This window comes from Protopterus annectens, chromosome 2.part0 (genome assembly GCF_019279795.1).
Source record: "Protopterus annectens isolate FY-2018-M chromosome 2.part0, PAN1.0, whole genome shotgun sequence".
In the NCBI taxonomy this organism is placed as follows: domain Eukaryota; kingdom Metazoa; phylum Chordata; order Ceratodontiformes; family Protopteridae; genus Protopterus; species Protopterus annectens.
In genome coordinates this window covers 622,338,871-622,357,937 of record NC_056728.1, presented here as the reverse complement: position 1 = coordinate 622,357,937, position 19,067 = coordinate 622,338,871, and the positions used below count along the sequence as shown (strand labels likewise).

The 19,067-nt window shown below is 44.7% G+C and overlaps 1 protein-coding gene across 4 annotated transcripts in view; it reads right to left on the bottom strand.

The window, feature by feature from the left end:
- Window positions 1-19,067, bottom strand: part of SERHL2 (serine hydrolase like 2) — a 1,152,218-nt gene that overhangs the window by 84,080 nt on the left and 1,049,071 nt on the right. For 3 of the 4 annotated variants that reach the window (XM_044060988.1, XM_044060989.1, XM_044060990.1), the window contains exon 12: window positions 2,172-2,265. The exons of the other annotated variant lie outside the window; for it this stretch is intronic. In XM_044060988.1, the coding sequence (XP_043916923.1) occupies window positions 2,172-2,265 (94 nt within the window). The remainder of the gene's footprint in view (window positions 1-2,171; window positions 2,266-19,067) is intronic. 4 annotated transcript variants of the gene reach the window in all.

Genomic DNA, 19,067 nt, shown 5'->3' with positions numbered 1-19,067 from the left:
GTTGCAGACGTGTAAACCTTCTTACCCCATTTATCCAGAGCCCTGGAATCTCTATCAGAAGGGGTAGGATTTTTAGCAGTAGAAGCCTTTACGCCCTTGGGACCCTGAGAAATGGTTTCAGAGTCAGCAGTAGGGTTTTTAGAAAGGAATTTGTGGGAGTCAGGAACCCTGTAGTATCTGTCTGGCTTACTAGGAGCCGGAGGCAGGGAATCAGGAGCCATACTGGACTCTGAGAAATCATCATCAACAATGTCTAGAACAGGAGGTATAGCCAAAGGCCTATGCTGAGGAGGAAGAAGAAAATCCCAAAGTCTCTTTTTAGATTCTGAGAAATCCTGACTCTCCCAGTGAAAGTGATCCCTTAAGGTATGCAAAGTTTCTCCAAAAGAAAAATCCTCAGGAGGAGAAGCAGAAGGGATGGAATCTTCTGCATCAGAGTCCTCATAAGTGGGAACAGATAATTCCTGATCAGAACAGGAATCAGAAGAAACAGAAACCTGATCTGAAGATTCATAGTCAGTGCCTTGCCTAGGCCTCTTAGCAGGAGGAGGATGGGTACCCCTGATCAAGGTAATTAAATCCTCAGCCATTTTGATCATTTGTTTTTTAGGCATTGGGGCCTGTACATGTGGCCCAAGCGTTGTTTTTTTAAACATAGAAGTAGTTTTTGGCCTTAGTTTTGAAGATGGCGTCGGTTTAATATACAAATCTTTAGGTCTGAAAAAACCCTCAGAAGCCGGTGCCTGCTCAGCGGCTCCAGACCCATCTAAGGTAGAGACATCCGCAGGTTCAATATTTAAAGTATCTCGCAGCATTCCGGACACCGAATGGGTCTCAGTAGAGGCCTGCGAATCAAAAGTAGCGGGCATTAGGGGCTGCAAAAGCGCCTCACTGAGTACCGGCGAATCGGCGAATGGCTTGGGAGAAGCTTCGTCGTCAGTTTTGGACCTCGACCGTCTGCCTCTCTCTTTTTATTTATTTATGACATTTGTTTACAGGGAAAGTCCACTGGGCTGATGAGAGCCCATTTTCAGTGGAGGCCCGGGGAGAAAAGCTCCAGTAGACTAAGTACCGATTTTTAAGAATAAGGGTGATGTGCAGAGCTGTAGTAACTGCAAAGGGATTAAACTTGATCAGTCACAGCATGAAGTTATGGGGAAGAGTATTCAAGGCTGGGTTAAGAAGGGAGGTGACGATTAGTGATCAGCAGTATGGTTTCATGCCAGGAAAGAGCACTACCCAGATTGCTAACCGACATTTCTGGATAGTTAAATCTCAAGCCAAAATATTTATAAGCTAAAATATACCATTTAATAGTATGTTGATTAAATTTAGCACAAAACCGACAGCAAGGCACGTTGTGATCAGGGCCTAGGCAAGGAATACAGTACAAATGAAAATCCTTATGAGGCATTTGCTTCCCACAAGTTATACAATTATTAACTTTTACTGACATCGGTAAGGAGCAAGAAAAAGGTTTCCCCAATGGGGTACTTAGCTTTTAGTTGAAGACTTTGGTTCTGAAACTCGAAAACGAAAATTTCAGGAGTTGGCCGACCGGCACTTGCGAATTACTTCTGCTTTGGGCAGGAAAGAAAGACTGATGTAATGGAGTCGGCTGCATGTTTTATACCCCTGACGACCTGTTGGCATGGAAGAAGGGACAGCAACCGACGTAGGACCCAAGACTTTGTTAATCAGGGCAACCTGCCAGCAGATTACCTAAATGTAATGACTGCAACAGTGAAACACGAAGAACATCCACTAACTGACAGCTCATGACAAGTCAATAAGTAATATTGTCATGAGTACAAATTAGTGCAAAAGGCAACCAGTGCCAAACAGTATACTAGAATGCACCTGAACCGGAGAGTCATGGTACATACATCAGCTGCGACAGAACCTGTTTAACATCCTGACTCTTGTGCAAAAAATGGGGAAAAGGGATTATGGATAGATGTTCTTAGACATCTGCCAGAGAAGACAATTAAAAGTGTCTACTTTTAGCATTTTGTTAAGCATATGCATGTTTCACAATAATCCTCATCATTTGCATATTTAGATAAACAAAGAATCTAGAAGAGCAGCAAAAAAGCCGTGTGAATCTGTCTCAAGGGATAAAATGTAATAAAATGGCTAACAATATAATATGTCAAAACGATCAATCATACCTCACTTTTAGCTGTCTTGTATCCTTCTACTACAGCTTTAAAAGGTGAAGTTTCATCGGCATAGTACTTAGACCATAATATTCCATTCTTTGCACTGTAAAGCAGAAAAAGGCATAATGTAGAAAGTGAATTACTGACATAAAATGCATTGGTTCAGCAAAACCTGTCAGTGCTGCATCAACCAGGTTATCTTTATTTAAGGTGAAGAGTACCTCTATGCTCTTCAGTGTTCAAGCAGGGGCTGCTCACAGTCATATACTTACTGTTACCATCAAATATTCAAAAAATGACAGGCTCAACAGACAAGTAATGAAACATGCAGTACAGCTTCATAGGAAACATCCCCTAGAAGTAACCATTTAACATAAAAATATACACAGGCCTCACCTGCATTACACTTGTTTAATAACTACTAACGGGAATTCAGCTTAGAACTGTGCATGGAAAAAACAAGAAGTTAAGGGTGTGAAATACTCAATGTAACAGGTGATCTCTGAAACAGATTCTTGCGGCAGCATAGCCACCAGGCTCCTAGTAAGCCATGCGTCCTTCCCCTACTGCAATCTGGCACTCATCTCAAGATGATAACAATGACTGCCATCCCTGAATGCCCTGTCCTTTGGATATAATGTTAAACTACGGCCCCATCTGCCTGAGTTGGTGACAGCACAGACAGATGTGAAAGATCCACTAACTTAATGAAAAATGTAGGGATACCTCCCATAGTCAGTATAAATTTCACCTTGGGTCTTCCTTGAAAAGAAGAGACTGAAAAATGGGACTAGCCTGGTCAAGAAAAGATAAATAAGTACAGAATACATAAGCAATAAACATTTGAGAAGTTATTAGCTAGGAGCAATACCTCAGAGATGTTAGCAAAGAATGACAGAACAGCCGCATTTACTTTTCAAAAGACATTTACTGCAACGTATTTAATTAGACCCACAGATATCATAGGCATTACAATACCAAGTCTTGTATCCATTCAAACTTTGCCAGTCCGCTCCCTCATACTGTGTCTCCCTTCTCCAAGAGGGTAATACCAGTCAATCCCACAGCAAATTTATGGATACCCAACTAGTTTGTCTAGGTCATGTTTAAAGGAAGATGGTGAGTCGCACAGCATAACATGCAGGGGAAGTTTATTTCAGAATTTTGGGAGACACTGGGTTATAACCCTATCCTTCCACCATGACTTACTTGTTGGAGAGACTGGACTTGTGGAGATAACAAGACATCTGGGTCTCTAATGGCATGATGTGTGAGACAAAGACCTTTCCTCAAAAGTCTACAATGCACTGAGTAAAGGGATAAAGCTTTCAGCCTCCCTTAACAGATCTGGGACTTTAGATTTGTGATCTTTTTTTCGTTATGAACTTTTTGGAGTCTTTTTAATTGCTTTGTTTAATGAGATATATCTCAAAGGAAGAACTGTATTCAAAAATTGGTCTGATCAATGTAGAGTATAAGGTGGTGACTACTTTTTTAGACCTTGATCATATTTCTTCGTCAATCAGCTGTGCTAAATAAAAGGATTTCCTGATACCCTCTGACACATGATGGTCACAAGAGAGGGAGTTATGAACTTTGATTCCTGGGTCTATGACTACAAATGTGTTTTGTAGTGGCATGCCATCTATACAATATAAATAAGGGAGGAACTGCTTACAAAACTGATGAGACATTTTTTTTTTGCATTTAATTTGAGCCCGTTTTCAGTACATCAAGAGTTTACTATGAACATGAAAGAAACTGAAAAAGCTACAGTTCGATGCAATGCTAAAAGATGTTTTTCTACCTTTTTTCTTTTTTTACTCATTTAAGATAGCAAGAAATTAAATAGTTTGGTCATTACAAATACACTGTTACCAATTTATGAAACAGCACCGAAAGGTATGCTTAAGTGTCAGAGTACAGTGTAAATGGAAATGTTCATAAAATTAATAACTCTAATAAATGTACAACTAATGCTGCACATCAGATAAGATGTACTTGCCTACCTCATAAATTATACAGTGGGAAAACTATCAGGGAATTTAAAATAAAAGTTATGGAATATCTTTGTGGTATACAACATGAATCTCATTTTGTTGCTACTGCACAGGAAGTCAGTAGTGAAAGCAAGGAGAAGCTACCTTTTCTTTTTTTTTTTCATCTGTTTTCAACACGATGAAGGTGATACCTGAAAATGAGCTGTTGGACATGTGACTTTAAAATCAAGACATTGCAGGAGTATAATTCAAGACACAGACTAATTTAGTTTTAATCTGATCACTGCAGTTTTAAGAGCTCATCATTCAATTATCAATGAAGGGCTAGACAAAAGAGTATAAAATGGAGTTTTATGTGTTGCTGTTTACCCTCACACAACACATTTTTGTGTTGAGGTGCCAGGTAAAGTAATTTTACTAAATATTTGCACCTGGATCTCTGGTATACTGTTTGATGTTCATCACACTAATCAATGCTGCAGTAGTCTTAACTATATGGGTTGTATCCTGCCAAGGATGTTAACAGCCGCCAGCTTCCAGGTCTTCAGGACATCTTCCACATATCCAAACAGTCAAGCAGCTCGAACTAAGGTGACTAAAGGACAAGTCTGGGCATGAAGCCCTTAAGAGCTTTACTGCCACCAAAAAGTATACTCCTCTGAGGCTTTCAAGGATCAACAGGTGGTTGGTTCGGTTCCTTTACAGGGCAGATAAGTTCCGTTTGGAGAAAAAAACTTCCATTCTATAATTCTGTTGCTGCTTTATCACTTTTCTCTTCAGGAAAGTTATTTTTTTAATGCCAGGAATGTTGTGTTTTAATGGACTGTCACAAGGCTTTATTTACTTTTAACTGGAGCAGTCTTTTTTCTTGTCAGGTTAAAATGGTGTAAAGTAACTGAAAACATTTTTGGGGGGATAAATTATATTTATTTTACTTTTGAGGGGGCAGGCAAAGTGTTTTAGAGTGCTTTGCTTTTTACTGTGTTTTTCTGTAAAAAGTATTTTGAAGATGTGCAATGTTTACCACCATTTGCTGCTAGTCTTCCACGGGAAACAGGAACCATTTTCGGCTGGACCATGGAACATACTACTAGTCATATGGTTGGTCTTTCTTACAGCCAGGAAAAGAAAAAGTTAAGCAAACAGCCTTTGCCACCACAGCAGGATAGCAATTTGCCAGAACCACAGGTGGGTGACTCTGCACTGGCCATTTGCTGTATCTAAGAAAACAAGAAGTTATGTACTCACCATAACGTTCGATGTATGTAATCCATCTCGTCTCACATTCTTACCCGTGGGTTCGGAGCCGAATATCGGCTCCGACTCGGCCGATTTTACTAGCTCAAAGTCTCTCATTGGCTGGGCTAAGAGGGTATCCCATGGTGCATTGCTCCATATCCCCAGATCTAGTTTGCTGTGAAACAACATATGTACTTCATACACACCTCACATCCATATAAACAATTACTAATCAAAGGGACTCTGCAGGTAACAACCTAACCTCCAAATCCTCCAGGCAGGGGGGAAGGTGGGAGGGTAAGTAAGAATGTGAGGCGAGATGGACTACATACATCGAACATTATGGTGAGTACATAACTTCTTGATGTTATGTAGTCCTATCTCGCCTACATTCTTACCTGTGGGACAGCGTCCCTAGCACCTACATCCTGGGTGGCTCATAGGAAAATACTCCTGAGAACTGTGGAGCCAAAGGAAGATCTGCCCCTGGAGACCATGTCCAATTTGTAATGAGAAACAAAGGTGTGAGGAGAAGCCCAAGTAGCTGCAGCACATATATCATCCATTGACAATCTAGCTTGATAGGCTGTGGATGTGGAAACAGCCCGCGTAGAATGTGCCTTGACTGGAGATGGCAAATTTCTACCTCCTGCATGATAGATGAAAGAGATACAACTGGCTATCCATCTAGACAGCGTGACCTTGGATAATGTAGAACCCAATCGGTTTTCCGAAAAGGAGACAAAGAGTTGATCAGACCTCCAGATATCTTTTGTCCGGTGTAGACAGAAGCGTAACTGTCTATGTACATCCAACTGGTGAAATCTAAATTCTGCCTTGCTAGAAAAGTGGGGGAAGAACACCGGCAGCTCAATGGACTGATTCATGTTAGACACGGAAGCCACTTTAGGAAGGAACGAGGGGTTTAGTCTAAGAGAGACCTTATCTTTGTGAAAGATTAAATATGGGGGTTTTGATGGAGAGGGCTTGAATTTCCGAGACCCGCTGTGCTGTTTACCATGTTAAGGATTTTAATTCACAGGTAGCTGCAGGTTCAAATGGTGGTAGAGTAAGGGCTTGAAGAACAAAATTGAGATCCCAGGGCATGACGGGTTCGGACACTGGGGGACGAAGCAACAGGGTACCTTTAAGGAATGCTTTGCATAGTCTGTGTGCCATAAGACTAGGTTCATTCACTACGTGGAAATTAGATATCGCCGCCAGCTGAACTTTGATGGCGGCTGATGCGGACCCCTGATAGAACAGCATAGACAAGCACCCCAGAACTGAATCTATTGGAGCTGTGTAAGGATCAATGCCTCTAGTGTGAGCCCAACTAGAGACCCTTTTCCATTTGCTAGAGTGAATCTTTCTAGTGGATGGCTTATGGGAGGACGATAACATATGGACCACTTCTTGTGAAAAATTATGACATCTGACTAGCGATGGAAGTGGAGTAGCCAGGCTGTCAACCGGAGTGTCCTCAGAGAGGGGTGGAACTGTCCCCGACATGTGTGTCAGTATATCTGGTACAGGGTTCAGAATCCAAGAAGTGTCCACAATGTATGGTTGAAGAAAGGGGAACCATACTTGACGAGGCCAGTGTGGGGCAATCAAAATCATTCTGCTTCCCAAGGACTGCGCTTTCTGAATCACCCTTGAGAGAAGGGGAAATGGAGGGAAAGCATAACGCAGACCGGAGGGCCAATTGTGAACCAGAGCATCCCTGGGTGATTCCCCCTGTGGGGGGATCACCGTGAAGTAGTTGCTGCATTTCACATTGAGAGGGCTGGCAAAAAGGTCGCAGCAAGGCTGACCCCATCTGCTGAAGATTCGCTCTGCCACCAGGCGATTCAGGGACCACTCGTAAGGCATAAGTATCGCTCTGCTTAGCCTGTCCGCTATTACATTGGACTTCCCTGGAATGTGTGTTGCCACCAGAAACCGTTGTGAAGCTATTGCTCAATGCCACACTCCCATAGCCTCTCTGCATAGGGGGTAAGACCGGGTTCCCCTTTGCTTGTTGAGATGCCACACTACTGACATGTTGTCTGAGTGTATCGCAATAGTCCCTAGAGGAAGAACTTCCTGAAGTGCTTGCAATGCAAGAGGCACTGCTCTCATCTCCAGGACATTTATATGCAAATGTATCTCGTGTTCCTGCCACGTGCCTTGGACTGTCCTGCCGAGATAATGCCCCCCCACCCCACCCCATCTGGGAGGCGTCCATGTTCACCGTGGCAACAGGGATGGGAGGAACGAAGGGCTTTCCCCCGTTCAATTTGTTGGTGCACAGCCACCAATGGAGGTCCTGCATGCACCTGTCTGCGAGTAAGATGGGATGAGATAGTGGGAGTCTTTGGAGAGACCACTGGACAAAGAGGAGCCATTGAAGAAGTCTCATGTGTAATCTCGCTAGAGGGACCAACATGATAGTTGCCACCATGGTCCCTAGGAGTTGTAGAACCAGTCTTGCCTTTGCTTGTCTCAGGGGCATCAGCATGTGTATTTGTCATTGCAATACTGCGATCCTTTCTTGTGGTAAGAATGCTCACATTCAAATGGTGTCCAACTCTGCTCCTATAAAGGTGACACACTGTGAGGGCAATAAGGCAGGTTTTTCTCAGTTTATTGTTATGTCCAATTGGTGACATAGACTGATGGCAGCGTCCCTGGTCTAAACTAGTTGATGCCTGGTGGGGTCGGTAAGGAGCCAGTGGTCCAGGTATGGAAACACCTGGAATCCCTGACGTCTCAAGTGAGCCATCACCACTGCCATACATTTGGTGCCACACATTTGGTGAACACCCTGGGGGCTGTGGTGAGACCAAAGGGCAGGGATGGAAACTGGAAGTGACTGGCTCCCATCCAGAAGCGTAGGTGACTCCTGGATGCTTTGTCCATTTTGACATGGTAGTAAGCATCCTTGAGATCGATGGAGCACATCCATACTTCCTCTCCCAACAATGGGAGAATCAATTGTAGTGTGACCATACGGAACTTGGACTTGTGTATGTAATTGTTGAGTTGACTGAGATCTAGTATGGGTCTCAGGTCCCCTGTTCTTTTCGGCACCAAAAAGAATCTTGAGTAAGTCCCTAATCCGATTTGGTCTGAGGGGACTGGTTGGCTGGCTCCTTTTTCTAGCAGCTGAGAGACCTCTGAGGCTGCTTGATCCCTTTGACTGGGTGGAACGTCTGGGATTTTTCTTATTTGCGGGGGTACTGAAGAGAATGGGATGAGGTAACCTCCGGAAACTATCCTTAATACCCATCTGTCCTGGGTAATGCTCTCCCAGGCTTCCGGATACAAGGAAATTCGACCCCCGACTGGCTCCGGATAAGCGCAGCCGGGCACACCCTCAGCAATGAGAGTATGGAGAGAAACGGAAGGAGTCGCAGTCTCCGGAATTGCGGGGGGCCCCCCCTCTGCCTCTGGGGCAACGTCTCCCTGAGTAACCCCCCCTGCCTCTGGAGGGGGGTTCACTTTGTGCGGCAGGAAAAAACCTCTGTGATTTCTTGAACCACATCTTTCCTAGGGATAAGGCCTAGAAGGAAGGGAAAAATGGACCCTTACAGCAGACAGGGTCTTTCCCTCTTGCTCACACCTGGTGAGGGTGTCTTTCACTTTGGTCCCAAACAAGGAGGAACTGTCAAATGGGGCGTCAGTGAAGGAAGACTTGAAGGCCTCCGCGAAGTGACACAGGCGCAGCCAGGCTTGCCTTCTAAGGGCGACCCTTGAGCTTGCTGCCCTACTCGCTCCCTTGGCCGCATACGAGATGAGCCGCACGGTCGAGTTAGAGATGGAGTTGAGGGTAGAAACCTGTGAGTTAACCGTCTGAGCCACCACCTCAGTTATGTTACCCGCAAGAGTATCTCCCAACTCCTTGAGGAGATCTCTCTGGAGCCAAGCGAAGTGAGACAAATAATTCAGCGACTGTAAAGTGAAGGTTGCTGAAGATAGGGTACGCTTCCCATACTAGTCCATGGTCCTAGACTCCTTGTTAGGAGGATGGACCGATGTGGACGACTCTGCAACTTCCTTCTGGGTGGCTGCCACCACCACCATGGCATCTACATGGACTCCTTTTGACAGAAACTCTTTTCCCCTGGGGTGCGGACAGGAATTTGTTGGGACCCCTGGGCACGGGTGCCACAGAATCAGGGTTTTCCCACACTCTTCGACAAATGAGGTCAAGAAGTTCGTCAAAGGGTGAGACACCCAGGAGGCAGAGGGTTGAGCTCCAAAAGCCTTAAGGAATACGGATTCCTCCTCGGAAGGAGTTTTGGAAGGCCAGTCTCCTCTTTGTTTCAGTATCTCCAGGATATCGGAGAAGGAAACATCATCAGAGGAAGACTTGGGGGACCCTTCTGATTCCTCGAGGTCAGTATCGGAGGTGAAAGACTCATCTTGGGAGTCTATGTGCTTCCTCTTGCACAAGTTCTTTCTAGGAGGCTCCTCAGGCATGGACTCTGGGAGACCCTCAGAAAGTTGGGGACCACTCATGGGGGTATCCTTAGGGCCTGGCGCTCTACTGTCCATGGAGGGGAGAGTGTCAGAGCCTCTCGCCGGGTTGGTGGGGGAACGGAATGACCGACCCGGGTGATGTAGCTGACAATCTGGCCAGTGCGCTCCACATGGCCTCAAAGGCAGGTCCCCCTGAGTCCGAGGACCGAGCAGCCTCCGAGGCCACGACTAGGACCGGGGTCCCCCGAGCCGATGCACCGAGTGAGAGACTCGGAACCAACAGCTCTCCCGAAGTATCCCCCTCGGGCCGGACCGAAAAGACCAGATTCTCGAACCCTGTCGATGGGACCGACATAGTCGGAGCCGAAATCGGCACTGATAAACCCAAAGGGGGTATCGGAGCCGGAGCAGGAACATCACGCGGAGCATACCGGCTCCGACGACAAGGATGTGCTCGGAGGAGGAATCATCGAAACGGTCATAGGAACTGGCTCCGGAGCTGAGTGGGTCGGAGCCGAGAACAATTTGGCCAACACCGGCGACTGCAGGAGCCTCTGCATTACCCTATCAACATCTAAATCAGAAAGCCTGGAGGATTTGCAGGAGAGCGATGGAGATTGGGATCTCTTGTCTGGTGAACCATGCCTCACACTGGGCGACTGGCTCTGAATGGGTTCAAGAATAATAGGAGCCGATGCCAACTCAGTTAACACTGATACCTCCTGCGGCCCCGAGGACAGTGGAGCCGAGAAGGTAGACTCCAAAACAGTAATCTTCTCCGGAGGCTCCGAAGTGGCAGATGGAGCCGGAGACCTTTTCTTAGACTTGGAAGCTTTAGACTTTGACTGAGTACTAGAAGCCGAGTCTATAGCTTCCTCAAATGACGGTTTCAAAAGTCCCTTTAATATCAATTTATTTTTCCTCTCGTGGAGCACCCTAGGACTGAACGCGTGGCAAAAGCTACACAACTCCTGTAAATGGATGGCTCAGAGGCAGTAGACACACACAGAGTGTCCATCCGTGATGGACATTTTATATCCACATTTGGAACATCTTTTAAAGCCAGAAGGCTTATGCTCCTTCTGATCCTTGGACATTTTATAATTAACACAAGCAAAACACCTAGACGCAACTTACAAAAAGGGTGGGAAAAACGCACAATTTCGAACACCAGAAAAAACGTACTAAGCACACTCTGAGAACCTCTAAATGAAACGGTTCACACACAATTTAGAAACACCAGAAAAACAGCACTAGACCACACGCTAAGAACCTCTAACTGAAACGGTTCTTCTAGGGATTACACAGAAATAACACAATGACATCAAAGGTTTATCCAAAAACAGAGGGGAGGACTAGGTCCTCTAACTAAAACAGGCCTAGCCCGCTGGAAGAGTCAGGGATACCAACAAACAACTATCACACTCAAGCACTGAAATCACACAATTTAGTGATCAGCAACAAGAAATAGCTATTAAAATAGCTTTTGGGTCTGAACTAACAAATTTCTCAAAGAGAAATAGCAAAAAAGAAGGTACTTAGCCACAGCCAAGTGAGACCACGTCCGAGCTACACAAGTGGCAAACGAGATCTGGGAATATGGAGCAATGCACAATGGGATACCCTCTTAGCCCAGCCAATGAGAGACTTTGAGCTAGTAAAATCGGCTGAGTCGGAGCTGATATTCGGCTCCGAACCCACGGGTAAGAATGTAGGTGAGATAGGACTACATCACATCTCTTCTTTTACCCAAGATGCCTCACTGGTGTGGTGCCTACAGCCACTATGAACTGGGGGTGAGTCATCTTCTACAGCTGTTGTGATCCCCTCAGTGGGCAAGGGAGAGGCAGTCCTGTGGGTCCTGGCAGAGGGAAGAGGAAAGGCTTCCCTGCTGTGTAAGAGCCATTGTGCCTCTCCTTGGGGAAGCTGCTACTAGTGCCATTAGTAACATAGCTCGCCCCATCTTTCCTGTCAAAAAGAAACAGAAAACTAAGAATGTATCCACTCCTCCTCAAATTTCTTTGGCCAATAGTGGTTTACTCAGTATGGCTCAGGGTTTAATTCACGCTACTGATCCTTCTTGTACAGTAGTTTCTGGTAAAAGAAACAGGGATGCATCTTTTCCTGAAGAGACTCAATATTCTTATTCTGAATATTAATTTGAAGGGACAGATGTAGGATTTCTTCCTCCGATTTCTGTGGACAGCTCAGTTTCTGATTGTTGCTGTGGGGGTTTCCCTTACTCTATGACTACTGCTAAAATGGGACAGTGCACTGAGGTTTATCAGTCCCTCAGAAAAGAGAGTTGTTAGAGAAGGATTCTTCCAGAACGTACACCAATTCCTCCTGTTCTGTCTCCTTCAGAGAATGTTTGCGCCACCTCCTCCAATTTTCAGATGTTTCTTAAGGTTTCATGTGTCTGGATGACATTATCAGTTCTCTGCCCTTGCCTCTGGATTATCCACTGCACCAAGGTTGTTCACAAAATGTCTATCTCCAGTTATAGTTCATTGCAGTCTATAGAATATCCACATTTTCCCATATTTAGACAACTTGCATATCTCTGTAGTGTCTTATTCAAAGTGTCAGGAATTTCTATCTTAGGTAAAAGATTGCTTATACAAACTTATACAAACAGGGATTCCAAGATACTTGTGAGAGATGCGCTTATATCTCCAAATTGGAAGCCATGCACTCTCCAGCGAATAGCTGGTCAAGAGGAGTTCAACACCTGCAACACACCACATGGAACACACAACCCTCCAGAACACCCACCATCACAGCCCTCACATAAAAACATAAGCCACACCCCCACCTTCGTGGAGGTTTTCAATACAAATCTACCCAATCAGCAGAGACCTTCAAGGCAGAAACACACTCGACCACCACAACTAAGCACAAACCATAATACACATAGTGCACCTCCACAGTGTGCCCCTCAACCTAAGCCCCTAAGGCAAAACAGCTTGTCCAATACAATAATCATAGGTGATGCAACAGTGAGGCACACTGATGTCCCACTCATGAGGTTGAATAAGGAGACGGTAACAGTCAGCTGTCTAGCAGGTGCCAGAATCGGACACAACACACACAGGTCACTCCACAACAAGTACAAGTATGACTCTGTCATTGTCCATGTGGGTATGAATGATCTGAGACGAACCTCCCTGGACTACAGAAAAAGAGACATGGTGGAGCTCTCAGATTATGTGGCTCAGGCAGGTATGACCCCTAGCCCTGAGCAGCATCCTACCCTTGCCCAGAATGATGCCACAGTACAAACAGAAAATGATTGATTTCAACAGTTTGCCAAGTTTCTGGTGTCATTCTAAGAGGATCCAGTAAATGTCTGCCTGGGATGACATGACTGACCGACCTCAATGCTTTGTCAGAGATGGCCTGCATCTGTCAGCCCTGGGTTTCTGAGCACTGGCTAAGTCTTTTGCCACCCCTATAGTGCTTTTTTAGCCAGTGTTCCAAACTGTAACACCTATAAATAAATGTAATATGGGGGTCATGCTGCTCAATGCTAGAAGTTTAAATTTCTAGATGCACTTGCTCGAAGCACTCCTCAAAATAGAGAAAATCGACATTTGTTCTGTAACGGAGGCCTGGCAGAAAGCATCGCTGCGCTACCATGCTATAACTCATTCCACACCTTTCGGCCCCAGAACAGAAGCTCCAAACGCGGTGGTGTCTCCATATTCATAAAGGATATGCACACCTCCAGACTAGTAGTCCAGCATAATGCATCGGAGATACTCCAGGTACAACTAACATTGGGTAAGATGGTGATTCCGGTCGTAGTCTGCTATAGGTCTCCAACCAGGTCCCAAGACTCTCACTTCACATTCCTAAGCACCTTTGAAACTATTAAGATCCAACCCAACACTCTAATACTAAGTGACTTCATCTACCCCTCCAGCAACTGGGAAAACTACACATGCACCAATGCACTGGCCCAACACTTCCTGGAATTCATCTTTTCAAATGCCCTGGACCAGCTGATTCTTACCCCCACTAGAGGAAGTAATATCCTTGACCTGGTTATTCGTAACATGGGCAACTGTTGCTCTACACCAACAGTCAATTCTTCCCTGGTTAGATCCGACCACAAACTAATCACCATGGAAATCCACATCTCATCCACACCCCCTGCAAAGGTATCCACCATGAAAAACTTCTCCAAAGCTGACTTTGCACTCATAAAAACAAAGATGGCTAACTTCACGGCACCCATGCCAATGGAAAATATATGCTGCATGACTGACGAATGCACTGTACGAGCACATACATAAATGCATTGAACTAGCCACGCCCAACAGAACCAAGACACTCTCCTTCAAAAAAAGGAAGCCAATCTGATGGTCCTCTGCCATTAATAAACTATACAACAGAAGGAAAAAACTGCTGCAGAAAAAGGTGAAGTCCAAAGACTGGAAAAATTCCCTTATTAGCCTCAACAAAAAGTTGAGATCCCTCATCAAAACCTCCAAAGCCAGCTATGACGGCAGAATTGCGGCAGACACTAAAAACAACCACAAAGCCTTCTATAGTTATACCAAGAATCTCCACAGCAATACTCAGATTTGCTCTGAGTTACTGCACAATGGTACCTCCTATACTGAGCCAACAGATATTGCCAATATACTGGCCGACAGATTCAGTGCCAACTTTACCCCCCCCACCAAAGAACCAAATTTCAATACTGGAAGAATGCCAGGCACCCAGCATTACTGCAGCACAGGTTAAAGCTGCATTGTCCAAGGCCAAGAATACAGCTTCCATGGGACCCGACAATATCACTGGCTGTGTTCTACATGAATTACTAAGTGAACTGGCACCACATTTGTGTGCCCTGTTCACTCACAGCCTCACCTCAGGCTTTGTCCCTGCTGAATGGCACCCTGCTACAGTCATCCCTCTCCATAAAGGAGGAGTGACTACAGACCCTGGAAATTATCGCCCCATTAGCCTGACGAGTCTGATATGTAATTAACAATAGGGAATCTCCACACTCTAGATCCCACACAATTTGGTTTTGTGAAAGGTAGATTGCGCCTGCTCAACCTGGCTGACTTCTTTGAATCAGTCACCAGAGCTGTGGATGAAGGTAAGGCAGTTCATAGAGCCTACCTCGATCTGTCCAAGGCCTTTGATACCATTCCTCACTCAGGAATTATTGATAAACTCACCAAGCTAGGCATCAACCCCTATATCGTTAAGTGGGTTGCAAATTGGCCCTCAGATAGAACCCACAGTGTGAAAGTAGCAGACTCCAAATCAGACTGCCGACTAGTCATGGATGGAGTTTCACAGGGATCGGTCCTGGGTCCTCTCCTGTTTGGCAACTAGTTCTCAGAAGTCCAAGCCAGCATGGAGAGACTCTGGCTGACCAAGTTCACAGACAACTGCAAGCTGGAGAGTCATTATTACCCCCCCAAGTGATGCAGATATCCTACAGAAAGGCCTCACTGAGACCAATGACTGGTGTCGAAACCATGGCTTTAAGCTTAATGCCAAAAAATGCATCATCATCTCCTTTCGAAAAAACTCAGTTTCCACTAATTACCACATCAATGGGAGCCCAATGAACACTGAACGCATTATAAGACATCTGGGGACACAGGTTGACAGCAACCTCTCCTTCGACCACCATATTGCCACTGTGGTCAGAAAATGAAGTCCTTCTATGTGGCACACCTCATTACCAAGGGTTTTGCATCCAGGAAGAAAGATGTCATCGTTTCTCTCTACTCTTCCCTCATTAGACCAATCATAGAGTATAATGCCCCATTTGGCATGTACCTCACTAGACACCTCCAACAGCTGGAGAGGCCACAAAAGTACCTCACGAAGAGGATCCTAGGCCTTAAACACGTCCTACATGGACAGACTCAAAAAATTCCAGCTATTCTCTCTCTCATATCGTCTACTAAGAGGCGATCTCTGCTTGACTTACAAAGCCATGTCTGACCCAGCTCTGTTAAAAATGCTACATCTAAATAAATCCCAATCCCTCCGCACCACATGCTGCAGAGACCTCAACCCCATTACCACAATCAACAGAACATGCTGGAGGGGCAAACATGTTCATATCTCAGAGACTGCCCATTCTCGGGAATAGACTTCCCATATATGTCAAGCAGAGCACCTCACTGGCCCTCTTCAAGAGAGATCTTGATGAGTGGATGGGAAATAGGAAGTTCACCCCGGGATCACACCAGTGGCTCTACTTGATAGAGGCACTGGGAACTAATGTAGGGCAGCACAATGCCAAGATACTTCTATGGGCTAGGCTTGTAAAGGCTGCAGGGCCATTAGCCTTGTACACATCTAGGAAAATGTTTTTCTTGACTCCCTCACACAGGATTGTGTTCCTGGGATGTCAACTAGAAACCTCAGTTCAAAGAGCTTTACATCCACAAAAAAACAGAGCTACATCTTGGTATACTTCTAAGGTTTTCCACTCAAACTCTGGTCACTGCAAACAAATACCTCAGAATTTTGAGTCTCATGGCATCTACGGTTCTCTTGATACCCCTTGTCAAGACTCCACAAGAAAAAGACAACAGTGGTATCTGAAGACTCTTTTGTCCCAGCACTAACATTTTGTCTTTTCAAATCCCAGTGCTGGGTTTTGTCAGAAGGGAGATCATTTGTTGGAGAGAACAGATATCCTTAAAGCTAGTACTCCCTTTCTCCTGCCCTGTTCCAAATCAGACAGTCACCACAGACATCTCAGACTTTGCTTGGGGAGCAGTTTCAGGATGGGTAGATGTGCAGGTTCTGTGGGATACCAAGGACATATGCCAGCATATAAATATCAAGGAGATGCTTTCCCTTATCAAGACACTCAACTCTCTGAATCATCTTTTGTTCCCAGGAATTTCAAGTGGTTACAGACAATACCACAGTCATGTGGTATATCACCAAGCAAGGGGAAAACCAGGTCACACCCCCTTTTTAGACTAGCCACGTTAGCTTGGGATAAAGCGTAAAAGCATAATCTCATCCTACATTGTGTCAGATCAAATCTATGTGGTAGATAAGTTAAGGCAGGACCAGGGAAGACCCTCACAAATGGAAACTAGATAGGGATCTTCCAAGATTTGATCCCTCTGTGTGGAAATCCTCAACAGACCTCTTTCCCACCTCTATGAGCAATCAACTGGCAAGATTATGTTCCAGTACATCATGCAAGGAGGCCTAGAAGACAGATGCCTTTTTTCTTTCAGGAAAGTTCCAGTATGTTTTCCTACCCTTTCCACTAATACCCAGCTTACTTCTGTAGCTTGAGAAGGAATCTCTCAAGATCACTGTGGTGATGCCCTTCTGGCTCAGGCATCCATTGTTCTCCCTTCTTTTGGAAAAGGCTGCAGTCAATTATTACATGCTTCCTCACAGACAGGATCTACTCATACAAGAACAGGGGTGTTTGATTTTCCCAAACATCAATCAACTTCAGATGACTGACAGGATAACAGAGTCTTAAGCCCTTTTAGTCACCTGTTAACTGAGTACATGCAGCAGGTACTAATGGATGCAAGAAAGCCTGCTACTAAAAAATCATACATTAGCAAACTGAAAAGGTTTTCTAGCTGGTGCCAACAACCAAAGCCAGCACCAATTCAGGGCTAGCTATTTTCTGTTTTTTCAGTATTTGTGCGAGTTACTATCCTCTGCCCTTTCTTACTCCTCTATCAAGGTTCAGTTAATGACTACCTCAACATGTCTGCCTATGGACCTTAATGGTGGCCCCTGCTTGGCATCTTAATTTTGTGGTAACACTTACTCCATTTGAACCAGCTAACCTAGGTGACTTGAGGTTCTTACGATGGAAAACACTTTTACTGATTGCACTGACCTCTGCAAGAATGGTATCCGAGCTGCAAGCTCTTATGGTGGAGTTACCCTATGTCATTTGCCATAGGGACAGAGTTTCTTTGAAAACTAATTTTTCTTTTATGCCTAAAGTTGTATCAGAGTTTAACTTAAGCCAAACTATCCATCTTTCTGTGTTCTTTCCAGAACATAAAAATGAGGAAGAAAGGATACTCCATACCTTGTTTGTCCACAGACAACTCAAGTATTATCTTGACCGATCTAAATCTTTCAAATCTTTGGATCAATTGTTTACTTCTTGTGAAGGTAAGAAGAAAAAGGAGGAGAAACAACCTGTGCCAAAACAGATCAATTCCAAATGGTTGTCTGAGGCTATTACCTTTTGTTATACTCACCATAACAAAACTATTCCAGGCAGGGTCAAGGCCCACTCTACCAGGGACTTGACTTCATCTATGTTTTTTTGGAAAGGGTTGGGCTCGAAGTATTCTAGAAGCTTGGACTTGGTCCTCTGTACAAACTTTTACAAAGCACTATAAGCTTCATTCCTTCTCTAGGTCCAAGTCAGGCTTTTCTAGGACCATTCTCCAGGGGCTTCTGGACTGCAGTAAGCAAGGGTAGTCTATCCGTACAGCTAAAGCTACTGCAGCAGTGATCAATATGATGAAGATAGCATGGTTATGTAAATAAACTAACCATAGCATTAGCTGTTCAAATGATCACTGCTGCAGTAGCCTTTCCCTCCCTCCATTGTTTTTTTATGTGTTTTTTATGCCAATGTGTGGACAGTTACTGTTTGTTGTTCCTAGCATTGTCCTTTCAGGGCTCAGCCTTTCTCCCTCTCTTTTGCACAAAAGCTTAGAAGAGCTTTGTGCCCAAGTATGTCTTTCATTCAGCGCAGCTGGAACTGCCCAACAGTTTGGGCACATTGAAGGTGCCTTGAAGGTTTGGAAGCTGGCTGGCTGTTATATCCTTGGCACAACATAAGCCATACTGCTAAGGCTACTGCAGTGGTCATCACTCAGTATCTACTGTTATGGTAAGTTTACTTAACACAATTGTACTTTCCAGTTTTTAACAACTGCAACCTCATGCCATCAATTCTTCCTGTAGGAAGAATCCAAGCAATAAAAAACACCAAGTGCAAATATCTCTAACAATAAATGCCTGGATAGCCAAAATGAAGAATCTTCCAAGTGTACTGTGGGAGCATATCAGCAGTGCTTCAAGAATCTGTTTTTCTACTCTTCTATCTCTGTTTATGGTGAGTAACTCAAATAACCACAACAGAGGAACACCACATAATTTTCTGAAACTCGCACAATTCATCTTAATGACAAAATCCACACGCACT